The sequence below is a fragment of the Rhinolophus hipposideros genome (assembly GCF_964194185.1).
Source record: "Rhinolophus hipposideros genome assembly, chromosome: 14".
In the NCBI taxonomy this organism is placed as follows: Eukaryota; Metazoa; Chordata; class Mammalia; order Chiroptera; family Rhinolophidae; genus Rhinolophus; species Rhinolophus hipposideros.
This window is the reverse complement of record NC_138060.1, coordinates 63,181,339-63,200,646: the sequence shown is the minus strand read 5'-3', so window position 1 is coordinate 63,200,646 and position 19,308 is coordinate 63,181,339. Positions and strand designations below refer to the sequence as shown.

At 51.1% G+C, this 19,308-nt stretch overlaps 1 protein-coding gene across 2 annotated transcripts; it reads right to left on the bottom strand.

Moving 5' to 3' along the window:
- Positions 1-1,816: 1,816 nt before the first annotated feature.
- Positions 1,817-14,213, bottom strand: ALAS1 (5'-aminolevulinate synthase 1). 2 transcript variants are annotated; one of them, XM_081071743.1, is made up of 11 exons: positions 13,873-14,213; positions 12,695-12,913; positions 10,295-10,522; positions 9,393-9,542; positions 8,806-9,028; positions 7,767-7,951; positions 6,466-6,645; positions 5,963-6,127; positions 3,982-4,250; positions 3,082-3,244; positions 1,817-2,126 (listed from the first exon to the last, which is right to left on the bottom strand). In XM_081071743.1, the coding sequence occupies exons 2-11, from the start codon at positions 12,891-12,893 to the stop codon at positions 1,966-1,968; spliced, it is 1,923 nt and encodes a 640-aa protein (XP_080927869.1). In that variant the 5' UTR covers positions 12,894-12,913; positions 13,873-14,213; the 3' UTR covers positions 1,817-1,965. The 2 variants fall into 2 exon arrangements, with proteins under 2 accessions (XP_080927869.1, XP_080927870.1); XM_081071744.1 differs by having other exon boundaries at positions 12,723-12,913; positions 13,873-13,958.
- Positions 14,214-19,308: the final 5,095 nt, after the last annotated feature.

The following is a 19,308-nucleotide window of genomic DNA, read 5'->3' as shown; positions in this document are numbered from 1 at the left end:
GTCTGTGCGAGGAATCTAGAATTTAATCTGAGTGCAACTGGAAAACCTAGGACCATGTTCTGCAGGGGATGTGGTGATTTATATTTTAAAAGCTCGCAGGCCGCTGTGTGGGGTTCAAGGCTGGGGCTGATGCCAGGATGATGGTGGCATGACTGGGATGGTTGCTGTGGAGGTGACGGGAAGTGGCCTGGCCAGAGATGTATCTTAGAGGTAGAACTTACAAGATTTGTCAGCTATCTTCCACCCAAGAGGCCAGAGGGACTGGGTGGCTGAGGCAAGATGGGAGGAGCAGGTAGGGGAGGGGTGGGTGGACCCAGGGTGCCCTCTGGACCTGTGTGGGGACCGAGTCCCAGAGAGCAGTTTCCAGGCTCTTGGCCTCACATGGAAAGGTGCTGGCTTGGGTAGCAGATGGTCATCAGCTGTGACTAGTTGGCCATCAGCTATTACCGGTTAGCCATTAGCCACTGATACAACTGCCGTGGCTACGTTGGTTGGTTGGTTGGCAGAGAAGCGGAAGGTGGGTTGCAGATTGTGTGGCTCCTGCTTCCTGTGTCTCCAACCCAGCCGCCAGCGAGAATGGCTCCGTGGGTGTTCCTTTTTGGCCTCACCATGTCCTGCATTCTTATGTGGGGAGCGGGAGCAGAGACCCTGCATGACGACCTGTGTGACTGGAGGAGTTTGTTTGATGGCAGGAAATCAGAACCGGGCACAGTGAGACATGGTGAGAAAAGAGTGGCTTAAAGGAACAGGGACCAAAGACCAAGTCAGGGGGGAGGGGCTCAGTAGAGCAGGCAGAACAGCAGCTGAGGGAGGGACTCCCTCAGGATCTGAGGAAGAGCCTGGGTCTGTTTTTTGATTTATTGGAGTAACACTGGTTAATAACATAGGATTTCAGGTGTACAACTGTACACTCGTAGTGTGGTGACCACCAGAAGTCTAGGCTCCTTTGTCACCCTGCATTTGACCCCCTTTACCCTCTTCGTCCTCTCCCACCCTCCTCCCCTTCTGGTAACCACCATACTGCTGTGTCTACGAGTTCATTTTTCTTTTGTTGCTTTCTGTCCCACATGAGTGAAATCACACGGTTCTTTTCCTTTTCCGACTTATCTCACTTAGCATGATACTCTCAAGATCCATCCATGTCGCAAATGGCAGTATCTCATTGTTCGTGGCTGAGTAGTATTCTGTTGTATAAATGTGCCACATCTTTGTCTAGTCATCTGTTGAAGGACACTTGAGCATGGTGACTTTTAAGATGGTGACAAAGCCTGCTGCAGGCCAATGGGGATAAGCAAGAGGGGAGCAATTCATGAGAGAGGTGGGAGTGGTAGCTGGCATGTGCACACCACAAGGGGCCCAGGACACGAGGGGAACAAGCACTTCCACTGTCACCAGAGGGGACATGTTTACAGGGGCGGGGGCAGACCGCTGGAGGACATGGTGGTGGTCACCAGGAGTGGCTGAAGAGGGAAGGGACATAGCCACAGCAGGGTCGCTAGCAGCGCTGCCTGCCCCCTTCAGACTTGAGGTGAGAGACTTAAAGTGAGACCGGCCGCCACGGTGGTGTGACTTGCAGAAGTTGCTGGCCATAATGCTGAGGCTCTGGGGTGCAGCGGGTGAGTCCCTGGATGTGGCACACTTCCCGCGGTAGCTGGGTTCGAGCAGGGAGAGGCCCTACCATTCTAGCAGGGTCTGAGGCCATGACGGAGGACCAGTGTGTTGTCACACATTTGATACGTCTCAACAGTACAGACTTACCTTAAAAAGATGAAGAAAAACGGTGTTTTGATTCAGTAGCCAATAATAGGAGGACCCCTCACTGAAACAAGAGTTTATTTTCAGGACTATGCTTTTACTGTAGATTAAAATTTAATATAATTTAATTCACATATAAAGATGGTTGTGGAGGCTGTCTGGATGCGACATGGCCGGGGGTCAAGTGGCATGATTGGGGTCATGGTACACTCAGGCCTGAGCAGATACCAGCTTGCTCATGCCCCAGAAGTAGGATTTCTCCCTCTCACTCATCACTTCAAAATGCAGCGGCCTCCTGCAGAAGTTGCACTCAGCTGAGGAATGTGGCTTGAGGTCCAGCCCCACTTGCTTCCACGTGGCCAGCAGTTTCTCTGTGAAGACAGTTTTAAAAAATTAAAAGAAGTATATACCCAAGAGAAATGAAAATATACGTCCACCCAAAGACTTGAACACGAATGGTCACAGCAGCATTTTCACAAGTCCAAAGGTGGAAACCACCTCAATGTCCACCAAGGAATGGATGGACAAAGAACGTGCGATGTCCATAGGAAAAAGGAATGATGTGCTTACACGCTTCAGCATGGGTGAACCTTGAAAACACTGCTGTGAAAGCAGCCAGCGTAAAAGGCCACATATTGTACAATTCCACTTACATGAAATATAAAGTAGGCAAATCCAGAGACAGAGTGGACCAGTGGTTGCCAGCAATGGGGGGAGAAAATGGGGAGTGGCTGCTAACGGGCACAGGGTTTCTCTTTGGGTGGTGACACATTCTGGAGTCAGACAGTGGTGACGGCTGCACATTATGATGTACCGTGCCCGCCCCCCATCTGCAGTTTTACTTCCCATGCTTTCACTTACTGCAGTCAACCATAGCCTGAAAATATTAAATGGAAAATTCCAGAAATAAACAATTCGTAAGTTTTAAATGACACACTGTGCTGAGTGGGTGTGGGGCTGGTTCAGGGAACACACTGGCAGGGAAGGGAGAGAAGAGCAAAGCCCAACTCAGAGGCCAGGACACACGCCAGCTTTGGGAGGCCTTGCTCTCCTCCCCTGCCACAGCCATCAATGTGTATCTTACGTCATCCCCAAAAGGGGACACTGGCACCATGGGTGGATTGGCAGGCTCCCTCAGAGCTTCCAGAACGACCTGCACCCTGCTGCAGTGAAGCAAACAACTAAATGTCTTTTAGAGTTTTGTATCATCTAAGCATTCTCAATTACTTGGGAAAAGTAAAAAATTTAAACGCCTCGGAAGAGCTTCAGTTATAAACACTGCAAAGACAGCTGTACACGTCACCAATGAGGCCCCCCAGTTCTCACCAAGGAAGTAGCTCATCATCTGTGGGGTGTGGTGGGGGGTAGGGGCTATCCGCAGGAGCTCCTCCCCCCGGGGCACCGTCGGGTAATTGATGGCTTGGACGTAGATGTTATGTCTGCTCATTAGTTCGTCACAAACTTCGGTGTTTTTAGCAGCATCTGCAACCTGAGTTTGGTGACAACAGAAGGTGAAGGTCAGAACAGAGTGGACCACCTCTTAGCGGAGATTCTAATGAATAGGGAGCCCTTGCCAGCCGGGGGGAAAAGTGAAGCACTCCCCGAACAGCCGCATCTTCAGGGCAAAGTCTGCTGTCCCTGCCTGTCTAGGAGGTCATTTGTGTCGGGTGCAGATGGCAGCAAGTAACATCTTTGTCGTGTTAGGCTGTGAGATTTATCCTGACGCCTCCATGAAGGACCTGGTATCGTGCAGTACAGACCAGAGACCCTAAACCACACGAGAAGTGAACTCAGTGACCTCCCTCCCAGGCTCGTGTGGGAAAAGCGACAGTTCTGTGATCGCCGTTGATGCCAGCCGGTCCTCAAAGCCAGGAATGTGTGTACCCTGGGGATAAAGGCAGCTTGGGTGACACCAGCCGTGTTAATTACATTGATTGAACTGTGACACCAAAAGGGTTACTATTTGTAGAAGGAAAGGTAAGACCTATCTCGAAATTAACTGAACAGGAAGCCATACTTGAAAGCTAGCCAAGCTCAGGCTTCCGGAATGATCCAGATACAAGCTCTGTGTTTACCCTGTTAAAGCCAGTGCTCTGGAGAAGGAAGCTCTGCTTCGCGCTCACTGTGGAGTCAGCCACTGGCTCCAGCCCCTGACCCGGAAGTCACCCTGCCCAGCCCAAGTGCAGGATGTCCACAGCAGGTGTCCAGTCCCAGACAGGCCATTACCCGGATGGGGATGATGTGGCTGGGGCAGTGGACCACCGGGAGCCCGGCGTCCATGAGCATCTGCCTCAGGAGCTTGACGTTGCGCTGGTGCTGGCGGCGCAGTGCCTGGCCCTCGGCGCTCTTCAGCACGCGCACGGACTCCAGGGCCCCCGCCAGCAGCATGGGCGGCAGCGAGGTGGTGAAGATGAAGCCAGCCGCGTAGGACCGCACCGTGTCGATCAGCGCGCTCGTGCTGGCGATGTACCCGCCCACGCAGCCAAAGGCTTTGCCTGCGGAAGACAGCCTCGTTATGACAGCGACAGCCCCTTGAAAGGACACGGCAAGTAGCTGCAAGCCTCAGAGTGTTTACTTTTCTCTTTATCACCGTCATTTGCCCAGGCTGAAGTAAAGGGGTACCCACCCATTTCTGAAACAGGAAAACACCGAGGAAGCTTATTAAAAGGTCTTTCCTAAAGGGTCTTTTGTCACATGGCCAAGCGGATGTAAGACAAAGATCAAAATGTAGGTCTTGTGACACCCGAGTGGCAGGTTGCAGTGTGCCTGCACCTCAAGCTGCCGCCTCTCTTCCCAGCCGGTCCCACTCAGGCAGGCGCTGTCTCCCATGCCCCCCCACACCCCCCAGTGTGCGTGCTCTCCGGGCCAGGGGCTAAGCTGTGGCGCCTGAGCCCTCCTCTCACTGTGAGTACCCCCTTGGGCTGAAATGGAACCCAGCCAAGGCATTTAGCTGTTCTGCTGTCACTGGTATTATTTCCTATTTAAGCAAACACAAAACCCTGACAATTAGCATTTGCCAGATAAATATGAAAACGCAGAACCTGTTTGAGTTGATTTAGGGCCAGTCTCGTTTTTCAATTCTTATTAAGTCTCTTTACATAATTGGTATCTCAAGTTTCCAGATTAGTGACCCCGGAAGAGTCCTCCGAGATCTTAACATTATGTTCTGTGATTAACATTCTTGCTTAAACCCCAGCAGGGCTGGGCTGGTCTAGGCTCTTACAATGGAAAATCTCTCTCTCTGGCCCTTTCCATTTCAAGTGACCGTACCCTCAAAGCCCACGTCATGAGAGCTCTTCAAGAGAGCTGCAGACACATGAACAAGTGCCTCCTCCCGGGAGGGCTCACTGCGAGCCCAGCTCCGTCTGCACGAGGTCCTCATGCCGTTGCATGGCTAAGAATGTTCTGTTGGCCTGCCCTTCCTTTACCAAGTGCAGGCCGTCAACTGGCATTTTAGGTAATTGCTACGTGGGTTTCCCGTTGCCTCACTAATGTGAAGTCCTCAAATCTGTACAATTTCTATTTTTCTCTCTTAGGAGTCTCATGGGCAAAGAGAATGTCTGCAGTAACCGTTTGCACACAATTCGTTGACTTTCGCCACAAAAACTGAGGTAGGTGCTATCGTTATCGCTATTATACTGATGAGGCAACTGAGGCGCCAACTGGTTAACTGCCTGCCCAGGTCACACAGCCAGCGAGGGACGCAGGCAGCAGGCAGCACGGCTCCAGAGCCCAGGAGACACTGCCTCTCCACTAGGAGCAGCGACGTGGCCGCCACGGCTCCCACAGGGCAGGCACAGAGCTCGGCGCATCCCAACACCTGAACCGCAGGGCCTCACAGCCGCGCTCGAGCAGCACGAGAGTCTTGTTCTGGGTGGAAGGGAACGATGCGAGGCACAGAGGAAGAGCTGGTGCCAACGCGTGTGGCTGGAGCCACAGCAATATCTGGAATGAGCTCAGATGGCAACAAATGGTGTTGCTGCTGCGTTCGGCTGAGATTTACTTTGATTCTGGCAGCCATGCTTCTGTGAGTCAGGAGATTCTGCTAAGCCGCACCAACACTCACTGAGAAAATACAAAGTCCCCCTCAAAAGTGGCCCAGGCTTCATATGCTCCTCACCTGGTCCCAGGTAGACCAGTTCGTCTTTGGTCTCGTTAGGCCAGTGGAATTTTAGTGTAGATTACAGAACGTGCAGACTCTACGTACCAAGCGTTCCAGAAATGATGTCCATTTTTGGCATAACTCCATCTCGATCGCCAATCCCTCCGCCTCGGGCCCCGTACAGCCCCACTGCGTGAACCTCATCCACGAAGGTGATGGCTCCAAACTCATGGGCCACATCACACAGCTCCTCCAGCGGACACACCGCCCCTGGGGAGAGACCACAGACCACTCTGAAGAGCTTGACATTTCACAGATTTCTGTTTCGGGTACGTCAGTCAGAACAAAATGACTTACGTTCTAAGGTATTATTTTTAATGTTGGCGAAAAAAAATGAACTTCCCTCAGTGTCTAGATTATCTTGGGGGTCTGAGAGCCTGGTAAAAGCCAGACGAGAAAATCTGCATTGACCCAAATCTATACAATGTCCACCCATTACAGAGAGTGAAAAGAAAAGAAATTGCACAAACTAAAACACCACAGTTTTTTAAAGAGGTCAAGCCTAGTTTTTCATGGAAGCTTCTGGAGGGGCCTCTATCTAGCCCTACCGTCCATTGAGTGAACAGTTTCAAAGGCGACAATCTTGGGCGTGGCGGGGTCCGATCTCTGCAGCAGCTCTCGGAGGTGGCCGACGCTGTTGTGGCGGAAGACGTACTTCGGCACGCGGCTGTTCCGGATCCCCTGGATCATGGAGGCGTGGTTCCCAGCGTCAGAGTAAATCTCACAGCCTAACGCGACAAAGATGTTACTTGCTGCCATCTGCATCAGACACACATGGCCTCCTAGATAGGCAGGGACAGCAGCCTTTGCCCTGAAGATGCTGCGTTTGCTCGGGAGTTCCCACACTGCACGGCAGTGTCTTCCTGGCAAAGGAAGTAACCAGGCCTGCTCCTTTGAGAGGGCCCCCAGGAATGGAATGATCCTGAGGCAGGCAATTCATCTGCTTTTAAATCTGGCTGCCTCACTCCAAACTTGATGTTATCTAAAAAAGACAACTTCAAGTGATTAAGAGAATTTTCCACAGGGTTTTCTTAGAATACAAAGCACATTGGAAGCAGTGAGCTTGAGGACAGCCCTTCAAATCAGACTCTTCCCTGGTGTCACGTTCCCTTGGAAATTACGATGCAGCCAGCACATACACTCAAATCAGGAACAAATGCTCCCAGACACCCCCCTTACTCGTAATGGACCGTTTCTCGTAAGCCTGTTTGTCATCAGTAGTTCTGCTACGTTAACCTCCCATTATCCGCAGGGCAGACATCCCGAGACCCCCAGTGGATGCCTGAAACCGTGGGTAGTGCTGAACTTTGTACGTGTATGTTTTCTCCTGTATATGCACACCTATGATAAAGTGTAATTTATAAATTAGGCCGTTTCACAGATTGGAGATTCGTTCTTCCTGTAGATCTTAGCTGCCTCCGCGTATGATTTTTTTTTTTTTCCTTATTAAGTCAAGAACTTTCACCTTTTCACTTAAAGGAAGCACTTTACGGCTTCTCTTTGGCATCTCCAAACCACCATCATCGCTACTCTTGTGCTTTGGGGCCTTATTAAGTAAAGTAAGGGCGACAGATATAAGCACTGCGACACCAAGACAGTCAGTCTGATAACCAACAGGCTACGGGTGACCGACGGGCGGGAGAGCTGGACAAACGGATAAGTCATGTCCTGGGCAGCACAGAGGTTTCATCACCCTACTCAAAAATGGCCTACAGTTAAAACTTATGAATTATTTCTGAAATTTTCCATTTAGTATTTCTGGACTATAGTTGACCGCAGGTAACTGAAATTGCAGAAAGCAGAACCTGGGGGACTACTGCCTTATTGCCCCCCACCTAGGCCCGCTCACCTGGCATCATCTTGGCCAGCGTGAAGAGGGTGGAGTCGTTGGCCACAAAGCACGAGGAGAACAAAAGGGCTGCATCTTTTCCATGGAGGTCAGCCAGCTCCTGCTCCAGGTCCACATGGAATTTACTAGTTCCAGAAATATTTCTAGTACCACCTGCTCCAGCACCATGCTGTTTCAAAGTATCCCTTAAAAACAAAAAAAGGGGCAGATGGAAAATAAGTCTCATGGTCTGCACGCTGCTATGTGCACCATTCCTCCCTCCAGGATCTAGGAGACAGAACCTACTGCTCATCTAGCAACTCTCACTGTGAAGCGTGCGGCCAGACGTTTCCCCGACATGATCGTTAGACTAGGCCGGAGGAGGTCGCAACACAGCGTGACCCCACCGCGAGGGATCGTCAAGAACAAGTGTTCATTTAACAGCCACTTGAGTACTCATATTGGCCGAGTTAATGTTCCAAGGTTTCTTTTCCCTGACTGACATCACGCTAATAACACAGCATCAGTCTCCAGAGAGATGGGACGGTGGTTACCTAAACCCAAACCCTCTGCAAACCAGTCACGTGACGTTGGGATGTATCTATCACCGACCCTCAAATGGGGCTCTCTTTATCAAGCCTCCTTGGAGATTTTGGTGAGCAACTCTCCCGAGTATTCCTAACCACAGCAAACCTCTGGAAGGACATGAATGATGGGATCTACCATCCTTTTGAATGTCTTTTTGAAGTATCTTTTTCTCCAGTGCTGCTAGGCTTGTATTTCTTCACCTGCAGCCATGAGCAAGGCTGCCTGGTGTTAGACGTCCTCTCCAGTGGGGTGGTAGGAAGTGAGCATTGGTGTCATTCATGAACCCCCTCACCGCCCAGCAGTTGGCTTCGCCAACTCACTACTTGCACATTAGTGCCTTTAAAAGTCACCTGCTGCTATTTTTAAAGGTTAAGAATAATATTGTGCTTTCAGCTGCTGAACCACTGCCCTGTGAAAGATCCAACCCCTGCCATTGATCAGTGTCTTACAAATAATTTCGGTGGCTACTTACATGACTGCCCCACACACCCGCGGGTGGCGACTCATCCCTAGGTAGTCATTGCTGCACCAGACGGACACCTGCTTCTTGGTGATGAGGGACTCGGAATAGTCGTCCGCCATGGGGAACAAGTGGGCCCTCCGGTTCACAGTTTTGAAAACGCGATAGGTATGGTCATTTTTTTTCTCATCAATCTTCTTCTCAAAGAAACGATCATACTGAAAAGTGGAAACAGCTAAAAAACAAACAAAAGATGGTACCGTCTGATGGTTAAGAAGCACATCTGGGCTTTGGTGAAAGACCTGGGTTCCCATCCCAGCTCAGTCACTTAGCAGCAGGGAAATTCTGGGCAAACCCGTGAGGCACTCATCTGGGCAAGTTACTGTTCGCCCTCATCTAGAGACTATATGTCACGTGCTTAGCACAGGCCCACTGTGTAGACGGCAGGATTTGTATTTTCCATGGCCAAGAGCACCCACTGGCATCGAGCAAGGGACAGGGTCTTCAGCCCACACTTCACATGCAATATTATGTTTAACCTAATGTATGTTTAAGTTATCATCTCTCTCCAGCATCAGACACCTAACAATGACACTTACATTTTGGCAAGTTATCCTGAAGAAGATGGGACACTCTTTCCGGTCTTTGCTTTCGCATGATGTCCTGCAAGTTCTTCAGCAATCCGCTTGGCTCCCCTTTGTCGGCCTTTACACTGATCACACTGGGGTTCCCTGACGTTTGGGCAACCTCTGCAACAAAAGTAACAAGAGGCAAAGGGGACCAACATTCTATTCTGAGTTCACAATACCTTCCAGACATATTGTCAAAAATGGCTGACGAGAAAAAGCTGATCGTGAACAAAGGTATTTGTAACTGAGTGTATGAAACTTGTTTTCTTCCCTTTTAGTTACTGTGATGGCCAAAGTCGGGGGTACCAGTCAGCTTCGAAGAACATTAATGTCCCAAGCTCTCTAGTTGGTTGGCATGCCTTCCCCACCCTACCTCTCCCCGACCCTACCCTCAGTTTCTTTCACAGAAAACAATTCCAGCCAAAGGCATCATTTCTGCTAGTGACGGTTCTCGGGGACCCGGGGCGCTCCGTGATACAGCCACAACTGGGATTAAGATCGCCACTCAATAACCATCAGTAAGGTAAACAGCTCGGGAGACCTAAGACCTTCACTTCCTGCAGTAACACTACCTTTTACTGTTATCCCACCAGATGATGGGAAAGCACTGAAGGGGAGTTGATAACAGCTGATGCCCACAGGGTGTTTTCAGAAATTGAGCAGCAACTGTAAGCGCTGGTCACATCCTACACACACCAGAAAGAAGTCCCACATTGTGCAACACAGTCTGACTGTATCTTTATGACCTTCCTGCTTGGCTCTAAAAGAGGAACGTGTTTACACAAATACTATCCTAATAATAGCTCGTATATAAATCTCAGGATCCAAAAAGAGCTGAGCAGACTCCATCACTGGTTCATGCCCCTGTTTACCTTTCCTCACGGCGTGCATCTCCTGCACATCCTCCTGAAGCTCCAGGCTGGCTTTGCGGAAGACGTTGCTGCTCGTCTGACTCATCTGGGCTGCCAGGAAAGGGCATTTGCTTGCAGCGCCCTGGCTCGTGGCAAGGGAGGAGTGTCCAGAGGGAAGCTGCGTGTCATCTAGAGCCTGCTGGGACCCACTCGGGGCCTGCTGGACCTCGGCTTTCGCAGTTTTGTCCTCTGGGGGGCAAACAGAAACAGTGAAGCATCAGATCTGGCTGCATGGCCCACAGGAAAACCACTTGTTTCTTTCTCTTCTTGCTCCAAAGACAAACTTCAACCTTACTCTACCCCACAGTCCAGATACAAATTCATTTTGATCAGATTCTGCGAATCTAGCAGTTTTATCATATGCCTTACGGGAAACAATGTTCCTGTGAAGAGTTAACTGGCACAGTCTAGCTACCTTTTAAACCCATAATAGTTCTCACTTATGTAACCAAAAAAATCATGTTTTCTAGTTTCAGACAGCCCAAGGTTCTTGAGTTGGATTATTTCCAGTATGTCTATCCCGAGTACACTCAGCGTATTTCACAAGAGAACACACCCTTGAAGGTAAGTGGAAGTGTTCACACAAATTTTTCTCTGCCAATGTTTTCTGAACAGATTCTTGACAAAGCAGCTTGCTGTTTCTTAACATGTACACAATTGGTTTTCTTCTTAACAGAAGAAATGAGGCTAAAAGTAAGGTCTTTTAGACTTTAGATTGTTGTCTAACAGAGTTCAAGTTATAAGTGTGCTAAGGAAAAACCACAGGGGAATCACAGGCACACTCATCAGTTACTTTCTCATCTAAATGCATCAAAGAAGTTCACCGACTTAATAACACAGTGGGCTGGTAATCATGCTTCTCGTTACAAGGACTTCCCTCTCCCCCTGAGGAAATTCTTTCACTTTCTGAAAAAGTCTTTCTTCATCATTCTGGAGGACTCTTCTGAGTCAGAGGCTAGCCTCTCCCACAACATGGCTAAAGTGTTGTAATATACTTTTTATTAAAATCTTCTATAAAGTAAAAAAAAAAATTGCTTTGCCTTTCACTTCATTCCTTCTACATATTCATTGCAGGAAGTCTAAAGAAATAAAGGGTTCTATCGTTCAAAACATAACCATTGCAGACATCTAGGTATATTGTCTTCTTTTCACTATGTACAGGTTTAGAAAAAGTTTTCTTACTCAGTAGATGCTTGTTTATTCTGCTCTATTCACTATAAAGATCTGCCTCGGCTGGTAAATAGTTTCTGAGTATCATTTGTGACGGTTACATGGTAATCTATCAAGTGGACAAGCCCACGTTACTCAACTATTCCTATTACTAAGGACAGACTGTTCAGTAAGAAAAATAATGCCCGAACAAGGATAAAGTGGAAAAGAAACCCTACAAAGGACTAAATCCTCCTACTTAAAGAAAAACACATTCCTTTCTTACAAGTCCACACCCAGAGAACACACCTAACAGAGTCTGTAAAGTAAATTATTATCTAGGATTAAGTGGAATCTGAAAAGCCTCATCCTCTTCCGGCAGAGCCAGACCAAAACTGAATTCAACTCTGATCTCTTTACTAAAAACAAAATTTAAAAAATTCATGAAATAAAGATACGTGTGTTAAATAATCCTACTTTAACAAATTCTGTATGATTCCACTCATATGAGGTTTCCAGAGTAGTCAAATTCAGAGAAACAAAGTAGAATGGTGGCTGCCAGGGGCTGGAAGAGGGAGATGGGGAGTTAAGTGTTTAATGGCTGGAGTTTCATTTTTGCCAGACGACGAGGGTTCTGGAGATGTCTGGTGGTGACGGTTGTACAACAATGGGAACGCACTTGATACCACTGAACTGCACACTTAAAAATGGTTGAGATGGTAAGTTTTATGTTACATTGTACACTAAAAAATAATTTAAAAAAAAAATTTTTTTAAGCCAAAAGCTTCCACTCAAGTTTGCTGTGAACCTTAAACTACTCTAAAAAAAAGTCTATTCATTAAAATAAATAAATAAATAAAAGCCAGAGGTCCAAATATTTAATGAAGGAAAGGTTGGAACAGAACATGCCAACTTTTTATTTCCGTGAATGAGCCACTGTCAAACACCGATAATCCCAAAAGATACTGACATGAAGTCTTGAAACCTATAAGGTGGAGCCCTGACCACTGTTTCACCTTTAAAGGTGGGAAAACTGAAAATGCCTACCTTGTGGGGTTAGGGCGACAATCACACGAGATAATCCATGGAAAGAACGGAGCCTGGCACAGAGTAACCCCCATCACCCTCATCACCACTGGGCTAAACTGCTTTTGATCCATTAATTAATGCAGACACTGGCACCCCCTACACTTCACTGCGAAGGACACTTACTCTCATTGGCCGGAGGGGTTTCTCTGACCTGCTGGCAGCACACTGCAGAAGTAGACAGAGCCCGAGGGGCTGGCTTGGCCCCAGCTTCCATCATCTTAGGGCAGTTTTGGGCATAGAACAACAGAGATTTGCCTGCCTTCTGCAGAAAGGCCTGAGGCACTCGGGATAAGAATGGACAGCGGCGAACAACAGTCTCCATATCCGAGAGGTACACTGATCCTGTAGAGAGATGAGTGACATCAACACTTAATAGGCAAATACACTGCAAGCTCGTGGGGTTCAGGTGTCATCTGCCATTTTATGACAAGGGTACTCTGGGATACTCACAAGTCTCGGGCAAAAATGTCCAAGAACAGCATTGATATGGGGCTCAACTGAGGAGTGGTGACCACACTCTATCCATGTCACCAGCTCCTCCTTCATTCCCCAACTCTATACAAAAGCTCCCACAAAGCAACTCCGCCGCCGAATGAAGTGAGTACTGCTGATTAGTACCCAAGGGGGTGGGACAGTGAGGGACAAGTTGGGAACAGGTTTTGGAGGTCAGAGGCTCCTGGAGGACGATGCACCGTGCAGATAAGACACCTCTCAGCACACACCCAAGCGGAGAAGTGAGGCCGGGGAACGAGCCACTGTCACCCTTCCGGGAAGACAGGGCTCTTCGGGACCCAGACCTCCGCCCCGTCCCCACTTTCCCAAACCCGAGGAAGGCGTCCGGGGGGCTCTGGGTCCCTGAGGCCAGGGTTCCCCGGGGGACCGGGCAGAACTGCGGGAGGAGGGAGCGTGACGGAGGGCAGGGGTCCGAGGGGCAGCGCCATCGGGGCTGACTGCAGAGGAGCAGGGGCTGCGGACTCCAGGGCGCTGGGTCTGGCGGAGGGTGGCGTCCTGGGCACCGGGGGGCAGCGGTCCCCGGGGGGCGAGGGCTCGACAATCACGGGGGGGTCTGAGACGGGAACTCTCAAGCTGCCAGTCCAACGGGGACAGTCGGGAGGGAGCCGCGCGGGAGAAACTGAGGCTGCCGGCCCAACCGGCAAACGGTCTGGGGGACGAGCGATGACCCCGAGGCGGCAGGTGACGGGGCGGTGGGGGATGGGGTCCCGCCGGCGGCGGCGGGGGGCGGGGAGCGGGGTCAGCGCGGGCTGGCGGGACCCGCGGGGGGCGCGGAGCGCGGGCCTCACCTGCGCCGGGAACGCTGCGGAGACGCGGGGGCGGCGGCGGGCACCCGAGCGGAGGAGGCGAGCCGACTGCTGCCCTTGCCGGTGAGAAGCCGCAGGCCGCGGACACCGTCCTGATATACGGCGAGCCGGGCCGCTGCGCATGCGCCCTGGGCGCCAGCCCCGCGCACGCGCGCCGCGTCCGCCCCGCGAGTCGCACGGCCTGCGTGGGCTTGGTGGGACCTTCCCGGGATCCCCGCCGGGGGCAGGAGGCGCTAGGCGGCAGGCGGGCGACTTGGTCCCGCACCCCCTCCCGCTGCGCCACCTCCTACTGTGCGCTCCCGAGCCCTGTGTCCCCTTCGCTTAAAAGGGCGGAGTCGGAGGGGACGTGCCACTAGGACCTACTGGCGGGTCGTCGGCTCTAAAACCGGGCTCCCTGAACAGAGAGGAGGGGAGGGAAACAGGGACTCTCCACCAGGGTCTTAAAGCAGACCCCCCCCCCACCCCCCGCTTGCTTTCAAGGCTGTGACCTAAGGTTTCCCGGAGGAGGTGGGGCTGGATTGCCTAAGGATGGACAGTTCCTGGGGGTGATGTGCAGGGGGGGGGGGGACGGGACACCTCAGTGAGGAAGAGGAGCAGAAGAGGAAGGAGACCTCGCCGAGGCCCTTTCTGGGCCGAGACGTGGGGACTTAACCTGATACAAAGGAACAGGGCTGGATGGAACCCACACACGCCACAGCTCAGAGCACCTGGGGACACCGAGAAGGGGGTAAGCACAGGGCCTGCTGTATAATTAGGATTTGACACATATTAGTTATTATTTTTTATTTTCCACTGTGGCTGTCCAAAGTCCCTTGCTGGCCACCCTAGGCACCAGCTGGGTGGCTCGGACTCCATCCCAAAGTTAAGAGTGGGCCGTGCCCCCTTTCAGTCTCCCCCAGACCACACAGGCAGAGTAGAACTTGGCAAAGCCCTCTCAGGGACCCCAGCCTGGTCTCCTTGCTCCACACCCTTCCCAGCCTAACTTGGGCTGGGTTGGTCTGGGCCTGCGCCAGGCTCAGAGCTGCCCTCCTCCACTCTCGGGGAAAAGGCCATTCAGGTTGCTCCTTCCTTAGCTGGGCATGGAGAGGGACAGAGTCCAGAGTGATGGTGACCAAGGTGTGTCCAGGTACTTCCCATTCCCTCTCTTTTGAGTCTCCAGCCAGCAGAGAAGGCATCTGGGTCCAGAGTGGCGCTGGGGCCAGTCCAGGGACCCAGGATGAGTCCTTTGGCCTGGGAGACCAAGACCCAGCTCTGCCCCATTTTCCTTAAGAGCCCTAGACAGTGCCCATCAACCAGAGGGGGTCAAGAGGAAAGGTCAACACTTGGACTCAGACCCAAGTACAGCTAGGAGTGGAAACTGGGTAAAGATGGTGGTGAATGCTTTGCCCATCTCTGGGCCTTGCTTTTCTTAACTGAGCAATGGGATCATAATCCCTGTTCTGCCTGCCCCACAGTGCTGTTGGAGTGATCAGAAGCAAAGCAGAGCAGAAAGAACTGAGCATTGGAACTGGACCTGGGTTCCAACCTGATTCTGACTCTCACTGGGCCTCGGGCAGGCCACCTCCTCTCTGAGGCTCAGTTTCCTCATTGTTAAGCTCTCCCAGCCCTGCCACTTGTGGTTGGCAGGAGGGTCAGGTGAAGTCATGGATTTCAGAAACTTATTGTTTAAACTAACCAGTCTCCAAGCCTCTGGGAATTTCCTGTTTAATACAGGGAAAGGTTGGGAAACAAAGCAAACTCATACAGCAAGTGAAGCAAGAGGCAAGTGAAATAAGACCATAAACAATTCCAGATGGAGGACGAAGCTATTACTCCAACAGATGCTGAAGGAGGGGGATCCCAACCACCAGGAAGGTTTCCAGAGAAGTGCTGGCTGCAAGGGTGGGTTTACATGGACCGGGAGGCTGGTGGGTGAAGCCTTGAGTGGGAAAGGGCCAGGCCTGTCCTGGGGGGGCAGTATGAGTCAGCCAAACAGCTGGGCGCAGGGGTGCAGCCAAGATGTGGGGGCCAGGTAGTCAGACTAGAAAGGTTATTAAGCAGCTACAGAGCATCTGAGTGTCAGTGCTCGAGACCACCATGGGGCACTGGTCAAAATGCATTCTCATGGGCCGCACCCACTTGATTCTGACTCAGGAATCTGCATTTTAACTAGGCCCCTCTCCTGGTAATGTGGGATGGGATATCTTGGGGTCACATTTTAGAAAATGCCTGAGTGGTTTCCACTTTGAGAGCTTGAAGGGCAAGGGCTAAAGCCATGAGGTCTAATCCTGGCTCTGCCACTTTCTGACTCTGAGATCTTAGGCAAATTGCTTCTTGTCCTAAGGTTCAGTTTTTCCATCTGTGAAATGGGAATACCGCAACTGCCTCGGTGATGAGTCTGAGTGGGTCCCATTCTGGCAGAGTTGTGATCCCTCTCCTGGTTTCAGCCTTCTTCCTCCCTTCTTTTCCCTCCCTTTCCATCAACCCTCCCTCTCTTTTCTCCCCCTCACTCCTGCTTTGCCTCCCTCCTAAGAGCTGCAGTACAAACTCATCACCCTAACCCTAGGCAGGGGAGGCCGAGCTGCTGGAGTTCAGGCAAGGTCAGGCCCCATTCTGGGGATGATGCCGGGGCCTGGCCTCCCCTACTTCCTTCCTCCCCCACAATCTGCGTCATCATCGTCAGGAAGAAAATGTCAACTTCAGCCCCAGAATTCCATCCTTTCCCACTCTGGGACCAGAAGCTATTTTTAGCAGTGCTTCTCTATGAGGGTCAACTAGCTGAGGGACTTTGGGCAAGCTAACTGTTTGTTTTTGGGCCTCAGTTTCCACATCTGTCAGCCAGGTAAGTCATTCTACAGCCTTCTCTTCAAGGAGACCCGGATGGACATGGGACAGTTTTGAAAATGGACAAAGCCTCCAGCCTGTGCAGATGCTTTTGGGGCCTTGGCCTCGGGCTGACATTGTTCCTTGGGATCAGAGTCCTAGCGTTATAATGTAATTATCAACCAAGGCAAGGACCTTCCTTCCTCTCTGGTCTTGAGGTATTTACAGGGCTGCTCAGCACCCCTTCTATCCAGACATGGGGGAGCTGGAAAAAAGGAGCGGGGAGAGAGTGAGTGAGGCTCAGAGAGGTGTGTTGGGTGGACAGGGGCAATAGGAGAAGGCCAGGGAGGGTAGATAATCGTATAGTGAACACGTATGTCAACAACAACAGCCCGAGTCAGACATTTGGCCTGGCACTGTGATCGCATGTACACTCTCAGGTCCCTGAGGAGCCCTCCAGGTCAGCCATGTGTGGGACAGAAGCTCAGAATGGTTAAGTATCTTGCCCAAGGTCACACAGCCAGTGGAGAGTGTGGCTGATCTGCTGGCCTGCTGCCTTCTAGTCTAGTGCTGCACCCCAGGGAGGCTGAGGAAACCGGAGGAATGGGGCTGGAGCTGCACCAGGGGCTTCAGGTCTCAAGGGAAGCTTTTCTCTACTTCTGGGTGATAGGTCTAGTTCAGGCGGGCAGATGGGAGCGCCCAGCCAAGGCTCTCTTAGTGGAAGTTGCCACTTAAAAGTACCTCTGGGCAGCCAGCCACGCCTCCAGAGGCGAGAGTCCTCCCAGACACCACACGCTGGTGGACAGTGTGCTCCCTCTGTATGCCCTGCACGGGGGGCAGTGGGGCCTCCTCTGCCTTCCTCCTCTCTCCTGGGGTCCTCTGGAAGGAGGAAAGGGGCCCTGAGGACTGTAAGTTTTCCGCCCACTCCAGAATTCGTCTCCTACCATCCTGTCTCCTCTTCCAGTTCCCACAGCCACGCCATCCTTCTCCGGTATTCATCGTAATTCTGTAATAACAGCCACTGCCTTATTGAATTCTGTCCCTACCATAGGCACATCCCAGACACTTCTCTGCCTTTTCTTACCCAGTTCTCACAGTCACCCTGTGAAGTAGAGATGGGCAGCGCCGCTCAGGGACTGCAGGTAGATTCCACCCTGTGTGTGCTATGTGGTCTTAAGCAGTTGGTACAGCCTCTCTAAGCTTCCATTTCCTCATGCACAAAAAGGGAGGTACTTTCTGTGATGGTTAAATAGTACCGTGTTTCCCTGAAAATAAGACCTAGCTGAACCATCAGCTTTAATGCGTCTTTTGAAGCAAAAATTAATATAAGACGTGGTCTTATTTTACTATAAGACCAGGTATAATATAATTAATATAATATAATATAAATACTGGGTCTTAGATCAATTTTTGCTCCAAAAGACACAGTAGAGCTGATGGTCCAGCTAGGTCTTATTTTCGGGGAAACAGGGTATGTGTCAACTTGGCTGGGCCATGGCGCTTACTGCTTGGTGAAACGAGATGCTGCGGTGAAGGTATTTTGTACATGTGATTACCATCTACAATCAGCTGACTTTAAGCGAAGGAGATTTTCCTTGATAATGTGTGTGAGCCTCATATGGCCAGCTGAAGGCCTTCAGAGCACAAACGGAGGTTTCTGGGAAAAGGACTTCCGCTGCGAGCAACAGAAATCCTGCCTGTCTCCAGCCTCCCAGCCTGCCCTTCAGACTCCACAGTCACGTGAGCCAATTCCTAAAATAAATCAGTCTTCATCTCCACGTGTACTGAGAAAGGGGTTCTGTTTCTCTGGAGAACCCTGACTGATACACGAGGTTGACGTGAGGACTCACTGGGACACTGGGACAGGGACCAGCACCCAGAGATGGCACTTGTTAACTGGTGGCTTCTAATGAGGGAACCGAGGCTGAAAAAAGTGACTGGTCCAAAGTTGCAGCGCTGGACTCAGGGTCCGAGCCAGGCCTGCCATCTCTCCTCTGTCAATATGTCCTTCCCTGTCAGTTACCTCCCAGCCCTGGGGGTCAAGGTCCCCGAGGGCCACTGGTGGCTCCCTCTTCTCCAGAGCTTCCCTTCAGGCTTAAAGCCCTCAAGCTGTGGTGGGGGAGGTGAGAGCAGAAAGGCGGTTGGGGCCCCGAGGGTATTGATCTTGTGCAAGACTCGCAGGCTTGTGACACGCCAACGCTTATCAGTCCTAACCGTAGGCCCTGCTCTGGCCCTTAGAATCAGTGCGAGAGAAATTAGCGGGGAGTGATGGCTAAGTAGCCACCGCTTCACTTTGGGGAAGCTTCCTCAGCCCGCTCCCCACTCTGCAGACCTCGCAGGTGTACCTCTTTGCAGTACAGACCTGGGGTTAGTTGCACAGAGGCCCGCAGAGGCCAGAGGGCAGTGGGTGCCTTGAGCTGAGGGGCAGCCATATCTCAGCTCCGGCCTTTGTTACTAGGGATACAGCCTGGTGGGGCCAGTCCCTCTTCCCATTTTTCAAGAAGAGCCCCACATCGAGATTTTTATGTGAGCACTGAATTCTGGTTGTTTTTTAATAAGAAAAACATAACGCTTTGAATAGATAATATTTGAAGATGGTAAAAATGCAAATATGTA

Excerpts from the sequence above, each read along its gene's own strand:
- ALAS1 (XM_081071743.1), bottom strand. The coding sequence starts at position 12,893 with ATGGAGACTGTTGTTCGCCGCTGTCCATTCTTATCCCGAGTGCCTCAG. Across the intron at positions 6,646-7,766 it reads GCTGGCCAAGATGATGCCAG|GCTGTGAGATTTACTCTGAC; the intron begins GTGAGCGGGCCT and ends TTGTCGCGTTAG. Across the intron at positions 6,128-6,465 it reads AACTGTTCACTCAATGGACG|GGGCGGTGTGTCCGCTGGAG; the intron begins GTAGGGCTAGAT and ends GTCTCTCCCCAG.